The 17,532-nt window shown below is 38.2% G+C and overlaps 2 protein-coding genes across 4 annotated transcripts; one reads left to right on the forward strand and one right to left on the reverse strand.

Moving 5' to 3' along the window:
* The first annotated feature begins 7,175 nt into the window (after positions 1 to 7,175).
* On the forward strand, positions 7,176 to 9,170 carry pdyn (prodynorphin). The gene is made up of 3 exons (XM_056734065.1): positions 7,176 to 7,290; positions 7,439 to 7,581; positions 8,303 to 9,170. Exons 2-3 carry the CDS (start codon positions 7,456 to 7,458, stop codon positions 8,921 to 8,923), a joined length of 747 nt encoding a protein of 248 aa, XP_056590043.1. The 5' UTR covers positions 7,176 to 7,290; positions 7,439 to 7,455; the 3' UTR covers positions 8,924 to 9,170.
* A 799-nt stretch (positions 9,171 to 9,969) lies between these two features.
* On the reverse strand, positions 9,970 to 14,265 carry gmeb2 (glucocorticoid modulatory element binding protein 2). 3 transcript variants are annotated; one of them, XM_056734056.1, is made up of 10 exons: positions 14,192 to 14,265; positions 13,697 to 13,849; positions 13,534 to 13,613; positions 13,121 to 13,245; positions 12,643 to 12,746; positions 12,152 to 12,309; positions 11,952 to 12,020; positions 11,731 to 11,868; positions 11,037 to 11,159; positions 9,970 to 10,887 (listed from the first exon to the last, which is right to left on the reverse strand). In XM_056734056.1, exons 2-10 carry the CDS (start codon positions 13,828 to 13,830, stop codon positions 10,298 to 10,300), a joined length of 1,521 nt encoding a protein of 506 aa, XP_056590034.1. In that variant the 5' UTR covers positions 13,831 to 13,849; positions 14,192 to 14,265; the 3' UTR covers positions 9,970 to 10,297. The 3 variants fall into 3 exon arrangements, with proteins under 3 accessions (XP_056590034.1, XP_056590033.1, XP_056590035.1); XM_056734055.1 differs by lacking the exon at positions 14,192 to 14,265 and having other exon boundaries at positions 13,697 to 14,183; XM_056734057.1 differs by lacking the exons at positions 13,697 to 13,849; positions 14,192 to 14,265 and having other exon boundaries at positions 13,121 to 13,279.
* Between the last annotated feature and the right edge of the window lie 3,267 nt (positions 14,266 to 17,532).

A 17,532-nucleotide genomic window follows, 5' to 3' on the forward strand; every position in this document is an offset into this window, starting at 1 on the left:
GGGATGGACATGGTCAGAAAAAATGCTCAGGTAGGCTGTGGCATTTAAACGATGCCTAATTGGCACTAAGGGGCCTAAAGTGTGCCAAGAAAACATCCCCCACACCATTACACCACCACCATAATTGCATTAATGAGAAATTGAACAGGTGTTCCTAATAATCCTTTAGGTGAGTGTACATGCTTCATTGGTAGTTATCTCTATTGACCGTTAAACATAAGTCATCCGCCATATGGGAAAGGTCAAGGCCGCTCTGTGAACACTCGAGAGCATAGAATTGTTAAACTAACACAATACAACAAGATGATGATGTCCGTCAACACGACATTAAAATGTGACCATAGTTTAAAAACCAGTAATATAGAGTTCATATTCAAAATAACACACATATTCTCACCTGCGAAAGTTTATCTCGTTTCTAAAGGAATTTAAATCTCAGTTGTTTTGACAACCAAGTCTTGTGCAATGTTCCAGCATCCAAATATTTTTACCATGACAGATGACAGCAACAAAAATGTTGATGTTTCTGTAGTGGTCGAGTGTTGGAATCTATTTGCATATCTATGCTTAGAACTCCCAAGAACATCCTGACCACACCGGCAACATCTTACCATAGCAATACCTCTAGAAAGAACACCTTAATGGACCAAGAACAACTCAAAACATCTTAGCAGCCATGACTGTCGGAACCACCAAGAATACACAAACAAAGGTCTGAGAGGCAGCATGAGGCACATCATCTCTCACCCAAGCATGTGACGTTTATGAACTATATGTTTCTACTGCTTGTGTTTAAACTCGTTCAACCATGATAAAGTCTGTCTTCTCTGATCTCATGAACTACACGGACAATACTTCAACGCTGAAAAAATCCAAATCAGCTCTACAGTATGTCGTGATTCACAGAAAGAAAATCTGATTTGCTGTTATTTTCATCTTGAGAATAAACAGTAGAAAATTACCTTGTTTTGCATCACAGAAACTCACCACCAGTGACTAAGATGGATTGACTTCCGAGTCATTTCATCAAGCCCTGCAGAATCTGGTCGGTTTCACTTCATACAATCTGAAGGATCAAACTTCAGAAAACATCACAATCTGCGCCTGATAAAAGACATTGGGTTTGGAAACAGTCTTTGGCATCTTCATCAATTTTACATGTATGCATCTAGATAGCTACACATGTATATCACATCTCCTGCACTCTTGGAAAAAAATTCATGAATCTGTTTTTTGTTACAGACATTTTATTGTGGGCTTCATTCCAAGGATTTAAAGTAATAAATTAAATAAATGCAATGGCTTAACGTTAGATAAACTGTTTTGATAAAATAACATCTTTTTACGTGCTACCAGTCATCAAGCAATGCTGTATGGGAAAAATGTCAGAAATCAATTTTTTTTCTCATAATTTTCTATTCTTTCCTTGGACTGAGTTAGTCCTTTTATATTTCTTGCCGAAGGACAACAGCTGTGCACGTGAAGCACATGGGCAAACGAAGTGCGAATCAGGACAAAAACACCTCAATAAATCTGCAGACTGAAAAGCACGGTGCGACTGTTATAGAGAGGCTCCTTTGTTACGTTTCAAGTCCTTCTTTGAAAATTATTTTTATCAAACTGAATCACGACAAACATGCGCGTCACGCACAGCATCTTCCTCTCAAAAAAGTGATTTTACCTAATGCAGCACTTCACAAGGTGCTATTTACCACGCTGTGAAATAACACGCGTCTATTCATTTCACCTGTTAATGCTTCTTCAGATTTCTCAATTCTGTCGACATGTCGGGGGTTACGGGACGTAATGAGATGCTAAAAGTTGCAACTCCCACATTAATTATTTATGGTAACAACACAATTGTCTCTGCTGCTATGGTTACGTTCACACTACATGTAAGAAAAAGTTCAGGTGTTATTCATCTAAATGAGCTAAATGTATCCCTTCTCTCTTCTGTACGTCAGGTGCTCGCTGCTTTTCAAAACATCACGCTGTGTATACCCGTGTGGACTGGGACAATGACAAATCTGACCTTCAGGAATAAAATACAGCATAGAAAACATACATCGACATGTTCGATGCATCCATATTGTACGATGCTTTAGAAAAAGGCATGTAAAATGAATGATTGTAAAATTTTAAACGTATAATGGCTATGTTTTATAACCAAGTGCGTTATAACACAGTATCCCAAATACTGTGAAAGATCTTAAAGAATAAGTAGCATTAGATCATGAATTACATTTCATGCAGTTTGTTATGTTGCCGTGTTTGAAAGTAAGTAGTATTCTAAGTTTTAATTCCTAATTTGAATAATTAATAAAGTTACTGGCTTCTAAAAATGGGAGACGACTCTGAATCACGCAAACGAGATGTGTCTCTTACCGCCGCGTATCTACGTCACTAGACATAGTCCCCGCCTACGTTTTGCTGGGACTGCCGCGAAAACTTTACTCTTTCCTCCCCAAAACACTGTCGCTCCTTCGTGATGCGTGTACATTATGTCTAGAACCTGTGTTCTACGTTGTGAAACTAAATGCGTCTTATTTAAACTACCACAGGAAGAACTTCCGAGGAAACAATGGTGTCAATTCATTTTCAAATGAAACCCAAAGGAGTATAAATTTCACCGAAGATTGCTTCAAGAATCTTGCCACGTTCACTGCAGTATATGTTAAAAAGACTATCTTTGAAAGGGGGAAATACCAACCTTATTTGGACCTGTATAGCTAATGCATTTAACGCTAACATCTACCGTTATTTCTGGGTTATTACAGTTTGTTTATCTAGCTATGAACCCGGCTAATTAAGTGTTCAATGTATTATCGTCTATCTATTATCTACTATCGTCTTCGGATGTTTCTTCATACGACTCGGGCTCAAACTGTTAAGGTGAAATCCCCGCCATCTCTATCTATACACTGTATATAATATACATGTATAACCTGTAAACCGTAATCCAGCAATGGCGATAGGGGTCCATTTGCGACACATGATGAACGCTGTTACAAATTCAAAGAATGGAAAGAAGGAGGCGGGAACTGGCGAATGTTCAACAACGTTTAATAAAAATAAACAAACCACAAAACGAAAGTAAAATGCCGGCAGCTACCGTGCACACAAACATAAAGAATAACATAAATCCAGGACTGGTCCTCTCTCCGGTCGCTCGTACTTTAATGCTTCTGATCTCCTCCAAAGAGATGCGATTAGTGATGGGTCGTTGGTGAACGATTCGAATCTTAAATGGGACTCGAGAAGAACGAGTCGTCATGGGACGTGATTCGTTCAGTCGCGCATGCGCATTGCGCAACATGCTCCGGATGTTTAACAAATGCAATCAGAGCCGGAAAGATAATTGATTAGTTAACCTCTCGAGTCTTCGGGTTCGAGTCGTTTGGTCTTTTGTAATGTGACGTGACAGCTTTGGACAGAGCAATTAGCTAATTTACAACCTTTCTAACAAACGGGTGCATAGCCTAGCCCTAGTGTTTGTTTATTGATAGACAAAGACGGTGAAATGACAAATTAATCAAGATAAGAGGTGAGGTGAGCTAATCATAGACTAAATACTTTTCTGTGTATTATAGCATTAAAGTTTTGTATTGGTTGTAATGTGATCAACGTTTGCATAAGTAGTATTTGTTAGGAAAGTGACACGTAACATTTCAATTATACTTTGCTAAAATTAACGAAAGGAACGATATAAAATTAACGAAAGGAACGATATGACATTCGTTCATTTTGCCGAACGAGACTCAAAGGTCCGAGTCAATAAAATGATCCGAACTTCCCATCACTAGATGCGATACCCGTGCAACGCCCAGCTGACACTCATTATCAACACTCGCTCTCGTCCCGCCTTGCTCGTTACAAACGCGTTTGACCAATCACAGCAGACTATACTACCTGACCAATCACATGACACTAGGCTAGCGGATAGGAGTGGATTAGACGGATGAATTGCGGAACGAATCATTTGAGAGTCAGTCAAGAAGTAAGGTAAGAATAATTACCTATTATTACGAAATGATAGTGTTTTTACACCTTCTATGGACTTGTTGTTGGACACTCCATAAAGCAAAGTAGGACCTACAAATCATATGCTACCTACTCTTTAATTGATCAATTTGGTTTGTATGTAGCCGTCTATTTTGCTCCTCGCAACATAGTTCTGTGTTGGCAAATCAGTACTCGAACACAACAACAGACACACAAATTTAGAATATTAATATTAGAAAATAAATGTTGTATTAGACAGAAGTCATGACCGACTTCGGTTTTGTGACGTATTTCAGAGTGAAATGGAATACTGAATGACAGAAAAGTGAGTGTGGCTTTCTTTTCCACTTTGATTTGATTGGACCTAGAAAAGTTGCCGTTTCATTCAAGGGGAGGGGGATAAAAGGGATAGTTCTCTGATAAAAAAAACTCTTTCTTCTGTGGAACGCTAAAGAATTTTTATTCACCCTGTCGCATTGCGATCTGTGATTTTGGCTGCACAGAGGTGTTTTTTAAAATGCATTCATATTAACTTTTACAACATTTAAAAGCCTCTTATAGGTCGATCTCCACATTAAAGAGGATGTTTGTACTGACTCAGGTTTGACATGCTTTTGTCTCCAGGTTACTGAGAAGTATAAACACTGACAGTGGAACAGAGGAGTGCAGAGGATGGGACCACACGGATAATTGAGTATTGTGTTTGAACAGGCTCAGCATTCGATTAATGATTTATTAAATACTTACTCGTCACAACAGAGCGGAGGGCTGGAACACAATATGGGTCTGTCCATACCTGCTCTTCCGGTGTGTGTGGAAGAATGCTCCATCTTTTTCATTTGAAATCACAAGCAACTTCTAGATTACGCAGAAGGTTCCAAAGAAAAACAGCTGTTTAAGAGTAAATAAATACCAATATTCTAAACCTAACTCGGGTTAGTAACTTGGCACACAAGCAAAATCTAAAGTCTCATTTCATGAATGGTTGATTTAGCAGTGGTTAGTCAGATTACCTAAAGCATAATATTGTTGTTAATCATCCCCTTAACTTTTTGCAAATGTTGTTTATTAATAAACATAATTTCTGATGGGTTAAATCAATGGCTTCATTTGTCACAATTTCAATAGACATGGCTGAAACGCAATGCATTATACAGTCAATAATACATTTTTTTATGTAATTTTATTTATTTAACGAATAACAGTCAAACTTGGTTTAATAAATGAGAGCTTACTCTTGTTGTTGGGGCATGTTGTAATAATTTTTGGCAGAAACTGTACTTCCTCTTAACTGTAGTCGGTTTGTGATTCCCTCAGTGTCCAATAACATTTAACAGAATGTTTGCCTCTCACTCATCGAGTTCCCTCGGGACGAGTAGAGATCAATTTGTGCATCTGGCATGACGAGCAAATTAATTGTCTTTCTTTGGCCACATGCACGAGGATCAACGTGTCCAAATGAGAGACTTACACATTATACTCTCAGGTGAGGTTGCTTAGAAACTACCATTTATATATTGAACATCACTGACAACAGTAACTCCCACTGTACTGCCATACCATGTGTAAAATGTGTATATTTCTTAACATGATGATGTGCTGAGGGTGGGGTAGGCTAATGAATAAAGATAAAGGCTAATACATTCAGTGAAGGGTTGCAGGTTTGAGCCCGGCATCATTTATGAGCTATCAACATTGTGCACTTGACACTTAAAGTAAAACCGTTGATTTTAATGAGGAATTCATTTTGTATTATTACAAGCTTGCACTGTATTGGATTTCCCAAATATTTATCCAAATCCTTGGTATAATTATTAACCACAATTTTGTAACATTACTCTTAGGATCAAGCGCAAATGTAAAACAATATACCTGTGATTTATTTAGCCTTCAGTTACCGCATTAAAACTCTATAGTTTAACTCAAGTAAGACTTCTCTTTAATGTTGTGAAACCTTACAAGAGTAAATTTCAAAGTAGGCTCACTCAGTATTTGGTTTATCATTTCACCATTAGGCTACTCCACGGAACAGTAGGCCTATACAAAAAAATATGTCACATACTACAGTAGGCTACACTTGGTGGTTAAAGGATTTATGTACGATTCATTTTCATGAATCGTTTTTTTACAGAATTTATATTCTGATTTGTAAAGACACAAGGCCTATATTGCAATAATAAATAGCCTATTTACGAAAAAGATTGGTTATTTAATTCAGAGGCATAAGGGACACAAAAACCGTTACAGCTGTAGCCCTAAAGCAAACGGAATATAATACCGTTTATAAACTTTATGTACACAATGTATTTTTCTATTCTTTATATTCCGTGACCTTCGTCTTTATACGGCAAAGCTGCGGTGAAAATAAGATGCGTGTTGTCATGACAACAGAAAGGCGACGATGCATTTTTCATAGACAGAATCCGCTTAAAACTCAAACTTAAAACTTAGACAGGAAAATCTAGCATTCGCGAACATCTGGTATTTTAGTAGACGATACATTTAAATGATAGCCAAAGTCGCGCATGCTCACAACCAATCATTTATTAAATGTTGCGTAGCTTCATGGTGCTTGTGCTTAAATCTATGATTTACTGAGATCGAGTCCTGTCCTTGGATCGCAGATTTAACACTTTATCGTAGATGTCCTTCTCTGAGAGCCCCATATTCTTATATTGAATAATCATATTCTGTGAAAACATATTAAAAGCAAATACTTAAATAATGAATTTTGTGCCTTGTTCGCAGCAGATGGGCTTGATGTAAAGTATCAAACTGAGATCTCTGCCACGAAGTACTTATTCAGCGGCTCCAAAAAACCTATATGACACCATTACATTTTCTGTGTTGTTAAAGTTGAAATGAAAATGACATTTCCGACTCAACACTTCTCATAAACCGTGCATTAAAACAACTTTATCACGCTGATTTCCATTCTTTCCCCCTCATTATTCTTTTTACTACTACATTATTGTGACGTAAAACAACAGATATAAACCTCTTGGTCTCTTAGGAAGGACACCATCATCGCAAGGGTGGGATCAATCAACCCATCAACCACCACCGGCTTTTCTTCTTCCTATTGGTCAGATATCGTTTCGGTCAGATGGCTGCGTGGGCTGCTTGAATAAAAGAATGGAGAGTGGATTGATTGAGTCGAAATAAGAGCAAACCGTAGATGGATACAGAGTGTTTTTTATCCAAGGACAGGAAAACAACGAAGTTTTAACCAGTTTCCTCACGTGCTTGCCTTCACGCTTGGAGAACAAGAATCTCGGTTCCAACAAGGTAATTTTCTGGTCTTTTTATGCATGAGTTTACGTTTTTTCAAACATGTCTAAAACTAGTAAAACATGGCACTAAATTAATTAATTTAACTTTAAAAAGATTTTGATATACTTACAGCCTGCACTTCTGTTCTTCTCATGTACTTTAGGAATTATTAGCCTACAGATGATGGAGTTGTATGTTTTGTTGTTGATGTTGAGCTTGCCAACCTTGAGTCAGGCAGACTGCACAGCGCAATGCTTGAGATGCGCGCAACAGATCTCCGACCTGGACTCCGCAGTCAACCGCTTGGTAAACTACTCTCAATTCTCTGATTTAGATTTATGTGAACATGGACAAACAGAATATTAAATGGCAAATGAAGACACAAATTACTTTCAAAGAAAAGAAAATAAGGCATACATTCAAAAACGAAAAATATAAAGGGCAAGAAAAGACTTTAAAATGTATTGTCGTGTTTCTGTCGTGAATAAGAGCTTTCAGCACCACGGAGAGCGCACACGCGCGTCGGAAAATACGTTGCTGATTAGAAAATAAATATTTATGATTTGCATTGTCATTCTGACAAGTGAAAAAAAATATTTTCAACAACACAACTACAGCCAAAGAGCTTGTATTTATTGCACCCGTTGAATATATTATTTTAGGCTACTGCTGCACAGGTGTCACCTTTTCTGATCAATAAAGATTTTCGCTTACAAGGTTTGAGTTGTAAACATTGATGTTAAAAGTTCTTTAAACTTGTATTGATTACTTTATATATCATCAAAAGCAAGAAGTAAAAGCAAAATCCTCCTGGGTTTTGAAAAGCATGTTGCTGTTCTTAAGGCCAAACATCATTGAATCACAAAATAAATTCAAAAGATAAAACACAATTGGGAGGTAAATTTGGGTAAATTGGAAAACTTTGTGATGACCTGAACTTACCATTCATGTTTGTAGAATAACAGTAAACTTATTTTTCTTATTGAAAACTTATGTTATGAGTTTAACCAATTCTTTATCTTTACAGACGTGCACTTTAGAATGTGAAGGAGCCGTTTCGTCCACCGGTACACTGGACAGATGCGAGAAGACTTTACAGAAGCTATCGGATGAATTATCGGACCTCAGCATCGAGGAAGACGGAGAACGGAGCGAGGAGGATGTCGAAGCGCCAGCGGCATCCAACCTGGTCAAACGATACGGAGGATTCATTAAGAGGATCGATAAAAATAAAAAGAAATTATTTGCACCCTGGAAAGAAAACGCCGTGTTGAAAGGAATGTTCGCGAAGAAATACGGAGACTCGCTCTCGAAACTGGGCGAACGCGACGTCCCGTTCATAACGGGAGACGAGGAGGGAGAAGATATCGCGGCGGAAAACGAAACTGGACTTTATGATAACAACCTTCCTTTAAACGAAGTCAAACGATACGGGGGGTTTCTTCGCAAATTCGGCCCGAAACGAAGCGACGTGGATGACGCTAACCGGCAGGTGCTGCAGAAAAGATACGGCGGATTTTTGAGAAGAATCCGCCCGAAGTTGCGATGGGACAACCAGAAGCGATACGGCGGATTTTTACGTCGCCATTTTAAAATATCCGTGCGATCCGACGAAGAGCCCTCATCTTACGAGGACTACGGTTTATAAGGTTATATTATACAAAAATAATTACACTTATTTCGCATTCTAGTTTTTTGATCTCATACATGTTTTCTCAACCTGGCTGCTGACTTACGGAATCACCGCTGTCATCATCATTCATCTGTCAATCACTCGCCAGTGTTGAGGACTTAACAGTGAGCGGCCACTTGTTGTTTCCCGCTAACGATATCCTGTATAAGCAAACAGTAAATATTGCAGACAACGCTTGTTTAAAATGACAAATAAAGGGCAAGAACTTTACCTGCTTAACTGAAAATGTTTTGTGTCTTAATATTTAAATGCCTCTGCTGCCCCGCCGATTCTTTCCTAGGAATATAAAAGTGAAAAAAGCATACAAGTCTTTAAGAAGATGCTTTAATGTTGGAATCGTAAAGGGATGACTACATTCCCAATGATAATTTCCAAACTAATCTGCAGACTAAACTTCCAGCGCAAACGAACCAACGTTGTTTTAATGTTAGACAAGCAGCTCCATCTGCTGGTCAAAACCAACATCGCACCATCCTCTAAAGCAGTTCACAAAAAAAAATTCTGTCATCAGTTATGTAGTTCAAAATCTGTATGACTCTTTTTTATGTGGAACGCAAAATAAGAAATTTTGAGAAATGTGTTCACGCATGGAAATCAATGGGTGTCAATGTTGTCTATTAAAATATTTCCCCTTGTGTTCTGGAGAAAAAAAGAAAGCCATGTAGGTTTGGAATGACATAGGGGTAAGTGAATGATGACATAATTGTCCTTTTTGGAGGAACAATTTCTTTAAAATTGGAATAATTAAATATCCCATTGATGTACTGTAGTCAGTAATGAACAGTCTGTGTCTAAAGTCCTATGTTATATATAATTTGCACAGTTTGCTGTAAACATCATTCATATTTATTTTGAACGATTGTTAAAGTCTATGTTTTTTAAACTAGATTATTTTAAATCGATCGTTCATATTCTCCAACGGATGTAGTGATCGTATCTCCTGACGTACCTCTACCTTCTACCAAGTTACATCAAGATATAAAAATGACAAAGAAAACATGTCATGTCAACACTCCCTTTAGTATAAATAGACTAAGTGATATTTACATCTAAAGGACATTACATTTTAGGTACAAACGGTAAACAAAGCAGTCAAGCACTTCAATGGTAAAACAACAAAATACAATGGAAACTCCAGTGCTGCCTCTGAACTGCACTCGTTAATGAACCAAGTGCAACGCAACAAAATATCATTTCAAATCATGCTAGCTGATTTGCAACAGTGATGGTAAACATGCTGGTGGAGCACCAGCAGGGCAGAGGCGCTAAAAGCTCATCCTCCGTGTGATACACTGAAATTGGGTGAAACAAAACGTTGCAGGGTGATATTTACTCTTTCTCCTGATGGCTAGCTCTCTGTTCTGTAGTTTGTTCTGCGTGTGGTCCCACTGTCTCCACCGAGACAGTATTTGCGGAACTAACCATGCTGACAGGCATGGCGACTACAGTGCTACCGGTAGCCCCCCCTACTGTCCCTGCCAGATTCTGCACCGTGGCTGCGGTGCCCATCGTGGGGAGCGTGACAAGCTGAAACGGACTGACTACTTTGACGATAGTGGGTCCTTGGGTTCCCTCTTGTACCGCTGTCGTGCTCAGAACCGTTAGATTAGAGCCATCGTGCTGGACTTCAGCTCCAGTGGGGGAAGTCAACACCGTGTATCCGCTAATCATGGGAGACTGTGCCTGGGCTGACAGCACTTTATCCAATGTGATGCCGGCGAGCTGAGTGATAGGCAGGGTGAAATGCGTGGGCTGTGTGACCGTGGCGGGTCCAGAGACGGCACGGGTCAGGCGAGGGCGCTTGGATGGGGGAGAGGCAGTCACGGGCGTCAAAGTCATGAGGACGCTATTGAGGTGTTGTGATTTGCTCTTCAGTTCTTTGGCATGCTTGCGATGCTCGTCGCACTGCTGTTCAAGAGCTATAAAGGTAAAAGGTCACTTTTGTCAAAAAAGAACGCATAACAGGATATAGAAAACGTAAAAATGTATCTGTTGCTACTGCACTGCTAATATATAAAGAATACACAAGGAGCAGAATATACATACGGAGCACAAAAATGGTACAGACCCACTAAACTGCGAGTGTACTGCTCTCTGCAGCGGTCCATCTGACTTTTGTGACTGGCAAGAACTTTCTTCACCAGATCCAACATCCCAAAGTTCTGAACGATATTGTTGAGTAGAGCGGCATCTGTTCGCAGATTCAAGTAATGTCATGAGCATCAATGATACAGAAGAAAACATACAAAATACCTTGTGCAGGGTGGCCTCCCCAAAGAAAATTCATGCCACAAAACTGACATCAAAAGATAAAATCCCAAAAAAATGCAACAAAGACATTTCATTTTATAATGCAAGAAAATCAATTCTGTTGTTTCTGCCTATATCTCTAATAAATTTCATTAGATTTATATTATATTTTATGACATCCCATAACACTGCCCCCTGGTGCCATCTGTAATACATATGCTTTGAGAAACAAAAAAATCTTGAAAGAATGTGCATTAATTTTAATAAACAAGAGTGGACCGCGAAGAAAAAAGAAGTCAGCAAATGCATAAAGAATTTAAGACCATTTTGATATTTTTTTTCTGGTTGCTTTACACTAATTTCTACACCAATCCTGTACAATACAGCTTTGACTTAAAATGCATAACAATTAAGACCAAATACTTGTGTCTAAACAAACAACAATACATTCGAGAATATATAGGGTGAAAAGTTAATTTAACTGATTGTAAACAGGTTAAGAGGTGTCTGACCATTAGCCTGGAGAGGAGGGTCTTGGATGCGTTCCTCTAAGCCTTTCAGTATCTCCTGCATATCTCTCTCCAGTTCTCTCATCACTTCATCCAGTAACCCAGCGTCCTTCAGCCCTCTCCAGATCGTCACAGTGTCCTCTGACATGAAACAGAACGACTCAGATCAACAACACAGACGTTTCAAAATGTCCAAGGTGAAATTCCTGGGTGCACTCACTTACCTCCTAAAGTGACCCATTCGCTGGTGTCCTCAGGAGCGTCTGTGGAAAACACAGCTGTGGATCCATTCACTGCACACAATACTAATTATTAAATACAATTTTAAATGGAACAAAAGTGTATGTATTAAACATCACTTTCATAGAGTGTGAACGCTCTCTATAAATCTTATTGGCACGTGATTTGTGGGCCTGGTTCGTACCGTCCACTGATGCCGGGGTTGCGGGGGCAGTCTCTGTGGACGGCTGGCTACTGAGTGACACTCGTGCCCCCACCGGGTCGATCTTGGTACTACGACATGTGTTTGAACAGAGTCTGGAGTGTTGATAGAAGTCCAGCTCGCCTGAATCCATGATCTTCCTAGAGAATAACATAAATGTTACATTCAGGAATACAGAATTAAAGAGAAATCAAATGTTTCATATTCGGGTAAAGGTGAAAAAATAATAACAACATTTTTATTTTTGGGTGAACTACCCCTTTCAACGGTCTGGTCGCATCTGTAGCTTATTTTAACCAGGAATTTAGGATGATTTGAGAATCAGTTTTGTGTTCAGTAGGCATAAAGATAACTGAATACTAAAACAAGTAAAGATTGATTTGATTCCATACCATCACCTGCGGTTTTACACAGGACACCACAGCAGTAATATACAGTACGTAGGAAATATTTTCATGGTCACAACCACAAACCTTAACATGGTCCCATTGAGGCGAATGGCTCTTTTCCAGTCCTTCAGCGTCGACTTGCCAGCCAGATACACAAACTCCTTTGGACTGATGAGATGCTCATTTAACTGGAACGAAGCATTGAGGCACATAAGGAGATTATTTTATGCAGAGATAAAGCTGGACAGGAAAACCTTAACGCTGCCATAACTGCCAAATAATATTTCTACATCAGGGTTTATACAGGCGCACATATAGTTCAGTAAAGTAGTATAAGGGCTTTTGGTAGTTTTAATGCAGTGTATTATAAATCTCTGATTACATTTTTATAGCAAGTCCACATGAACTTGAAGACTTTATATTTCCACTAAAATTACCTTGACACTCGTCGGTCAGATGTCTTTGAAAAAACCACTAAGAAACTAAAAGGTATTTCTGAGAAAACTCTAGCAATCGTTTTCTTATCTAAAGCAAGGCAATAACAATTTTATAATGTATTTACCTGCACACATTTGATGTTGATGCCAGGACACACAAACTTCTTCCATACGAGATTGGCTTTGCTTTCTCCGCAGGTAATTGGATAAAGAATATCTCCCTCTACATCTATATCTTCGGAGATTTTCACTGTGTATATATGAGCATGCCACATGTTTTATTTCTGTAAATAAACAACTCTATGAACAAATTTACGTTGTTAGTTGTTCAGATAATCAAACATTGACTGACATACACACTTTAAGTTCAGGCTGTACCCTACACAACCCTAAAATGTGCTTTACTGCTGCCAACATTTTATAAACGCACTGATTTTATGAGTAAACCTGATTCACATAGTTTCATCGTAGTCAATGCATTACCCCGTGTGCTTTATTGCTGTCCTACAAAGTCTTTAATCTGTGAAACACGTCATACCCAAAACAGTGTCCTTGGGAAGGGAAATTGTGCTGCTTGACTCAGCTTCCGAATCCAAAGTCTGCTCCACAATGTCTTCACTGTATGAAAACACACAGGACTGAGGTCAGTCTGAGCCAGGTGCATGATGGGAGATAATGAGAGACATCTGCGAGATTCTTACCTAGACTGTTCCAGGTCAGAAGCCATCAGAATATTCTTCTCCTCATCAGTGGAAGACGTCTGATCCGTGTTGTCCGGGGTCGTGACCACCACCACCTCCTCCATGTGGACGTTTACCTCAGAGGTCGAAGCCATGGGCTCGGCAGCATCTGAACTGTGGAGAGAAAAGAACCTTCTTGCTGCAATAGACTGTCCTGTGTCAGTCATGCCACAAGTATTGTGGTACCAGATGATGGCCAAGATATATGTCATTAAACTTTAAAGCAGATTAAAAACGTTTTGCATTTACATAGCCGAGCAACGTTATTACACACACTTCGTTTGAAACTAGCAAATGTTTACGAACTGTTTTTTTAACAAATGCTGCGTGTTTCGCCACAATTTACCCAGACATATGTAAGAAATAAACATGATGCATTACTAAGACAAAACATATAGAAGAACAATATTTCTGTTTAAACAATACAAAAATAAACTATATAGATCGAAACTTCACCTGCTAGAGTTGTGTGAATTTGTGTTTAGGAAGCGTTAGACAAACCGGGCGCTACTGCGCATGCTTTGAGATGACGTCAGACGCAAAGTACGCCGTAAAGGAACTGTCAGGTGGGCACCGTTACTTTTTCAAGCGCTGATGAACGGAGGACCAATCATAGCTATTTGTGATTACTGTGACTAAAGTTAATTATTAATATGATTTTGTAAATATTGCTGAGATAATTACATTGTATGTCACATAACACTCAGAATCAAAAGATTTAAGTAATTACAGTTTAAATGTTTACATTACAAAACATCCTTAGGTTTGAATGTTGCTCAGTGTCGTCTTTTTTGTCTCGATGCGCCCCCGTGTGGCGTATAGAGGTCGTGCATTGTATTAACGAAAAGTAAGTTTTGTGGGCACTGCAGCAGATTGAGACCGTTGTACAGACGTTTTTAATACATATGTAATCAATATAATATTTATTGGAACTAAACTGTAAATACAAAGACTTGACAAACATTGTATTGATTTACTGTAACGCTTATGAAGGAGGCTACTTGACCTCTGCTCACACTATAGAACTCAAGAGATTCTCTACAATCATTTTCCCATATATACTGCATACGGTAAAATAATAGCACAACAGACATTATACATAAAGCAAAATCTTTATAAAAGTGATCTAAAGATAAAACGTATTAATAGATTAGTTGTCTGAGACACAAACAACACAATACACAAAGGTGTTTTGTATAATTTATTTCTCAAAGAAAATTACAATATGTGTATAAAATATAGCTTTGATTCAGAACTGAGAACAGAACTTGATTCAGAACAGAACTTGATTCAGAATTTCTCATTCATCACTCAATATTTGGATGCAGCATACATGAGCGCAAAGTTATGCGGTCACTAAATTTCAAACTGTATGTTGAGTAGTGTTATTTATCGTGGCTATTGCAAGATTGGTCATAGAACTATATCCTGAAAATCAAAAGTGTGTTCACTGTTCATTCACTGAATGTTGCATGTGCATTCCAAGTTTGGTCATTGCTGAATGGTGAATCTGCATAAAGAGACACAAAAGCATTGATGTTTCAAAGTAAAAATATAATTCTGGAAATGTATTCAGGTCATAGGGTAATAAAAATAGCATACAACTATATACAAACAAATTTCATTATATTACACCATCACAAGTTGACAGGACCTGTTCATGTTTGCCAAGGTCACAAAAGTTAATGTTCAATTTCCCTGCTGAAAAAAGCACAGCTAAAACGGCTGTTTTTATCTGTTATAGATGTTCTGGTTTTAGAGGGGCTTTGTCACTTTCTGAGTTGTGGTCAGGGCAGTAAACCCGCTGCTTCCACATAAGACAAACTAACTACACAAAATAGTGCCCACAGCCCTGTTGAAAACAACAGCATTTGCAGGTTTGGTATGATTTGATGCCGGCTTAAACTGGTCCTTAGCTGGTCTAAACGGGTCATACCAGCATCAAAACATACACAACCCAGCATATACTGTTTTTTAAAACAGGGAGGGGCCTGTTGCATAAAATATTCTAATTGAAATGTGTAAAGTAAAACAGATTAGTCTGAACTAATTGCTAGTCTGTGAGAATAGTTGTTAAAACACAGTCCTAATTCAGTGGCTATGTTTATGCAACTGGCCCGGGTCAATACATTTTATTTGAAGGTAAAATACAAGCTAGAATTAATTTTACCTTTCTACCAGACTCAACCTATGAAATTGATGACAACCAGATGTAGGACAGTGTGGGCAAAGAGAAAGTCTGCGAAAGCTCTCTCTGGTGAGATGGAGAGGAACTCGCCTTTATTCTGAGGATTAATCTGGATTCTCAGGCACACTGGAGTAGAAACACAGACATGCCAACCACCAAAAATCAACATATCATGATGACATCAACATGAAGCCAGAGATTATGAAACTTGCATTTAGCAACAACACCTTACAGGAATTTAAATACTTGTGCTTCATACAAAATCATAAATAAACATTGTGCGCACGAATAAACAAACAAAAAAAAGAAATATTTACCCGCAAGAATAAACGATCCAACGCACGATATGAAACCAGACAGAAAGCTGTTAAAAGGAAATGTACCAACTAATACACAGTAGAGAAACTGCAAAGCTCCCGTCATGATAATAAAGAAAAGATACGCGTCTATCACTTTCAGTTTGTTCTGGGTGCTGGAGGCATATTCATCCAAGAACCTCGAAATCACAGATATTACTGAATTTGACATTTTCACTATCGGTGCCAAAACAAGAAAGCCACAGACAAAGGAGGTATTGAGTTGTGCGTTTACCATCAAAATAACGGGTTTAAAAGAGGCATGTGCTGTATACTGTAGCAGTTCATCCTCAAGGGGGCGCTTGACGGCCCCAGTTCCTAGTCCCTCATTGAGCCACGTTCAAATACCAGGAAGTGTTTTTCACTTATTAAAGACGATTGTAGATTTAAAAGTGTGTAGAAAACATTAAGCAAGTCCAAATATTATAACAAACAGTTAGCAAAATACATATACAATTATTTTTAATGACGCTTTTCCAATAACCTTATACGACTGTTTACGATCGCCGCCTGCTTAGCACTGTGTGATTCTAAGCAGCTAAATAATGACACTTAATAACCCTAATTGTAGTCAAATTAGTAAACAGTCTAAATAGAATTGAATAGAATACAATTATAATAGATACCCATCGTAAATGCACAATTTCGAGGAAACTAAACCCCGCCCAGTTGACTTCTTTCATTCCCATTTGTTTCAAAGCTATGATAAACAGTTCCGCTTTGTTTAGAAACTTTGTTCCCTCGTCACTCAAATGAACAATTTGTATTATTTGAGAATTAAGTTTAAAAATATTTCACATTAGAATGATTTTTTTGGGGCCTTTTTAGAGTTTGGTTTCTAGTTGTTTCTGTTATTCTAGTGTAGTTCAATATTTGTCCAGTGGATGGCAGCAGAATGTCAACCTATGTTTTAGAAAGCTAGAAGACAATTCACTCCATTAGTCTAATAAAGAAATGCTAATGCTAGGTGTTTAACATATTCCCCCTTTCTTTATTTTTTCAATGTCACATTTTTGTCAAAAAAACAGTAATACATTTCTCATAATTAAATAAGTAAGTTACCCACATACAATAGATCTATTCTCTATTATTAAATTAAATACTAAATTTGAATCGATTTTGATGCCACGGGCAGCTAAACGTTCTTGTTGTGCGTTATTATCATGATGTACTGTAAAGTGAAATAAAATAAAAATAAATGTAGACGTGCTCATGGTCTCCATCGGTGTTTGATTCCTCGCGTCTGTCTTATG

Source organism: Triplophysa dalaica, chromosome 20 (genome assembly GCF_015846415.1).
Source record: "Triplophysa dalaica isolate WHDGS20190420 chromosome 20, ASM1584641v1, whole genome shotgun sequence".
NCBI lineage: Eukaryota > Metazoa > Chordata > Actinopteri > Cypriniformes > Nemacheilidae > Triplophysa > Triplophysa dalaica.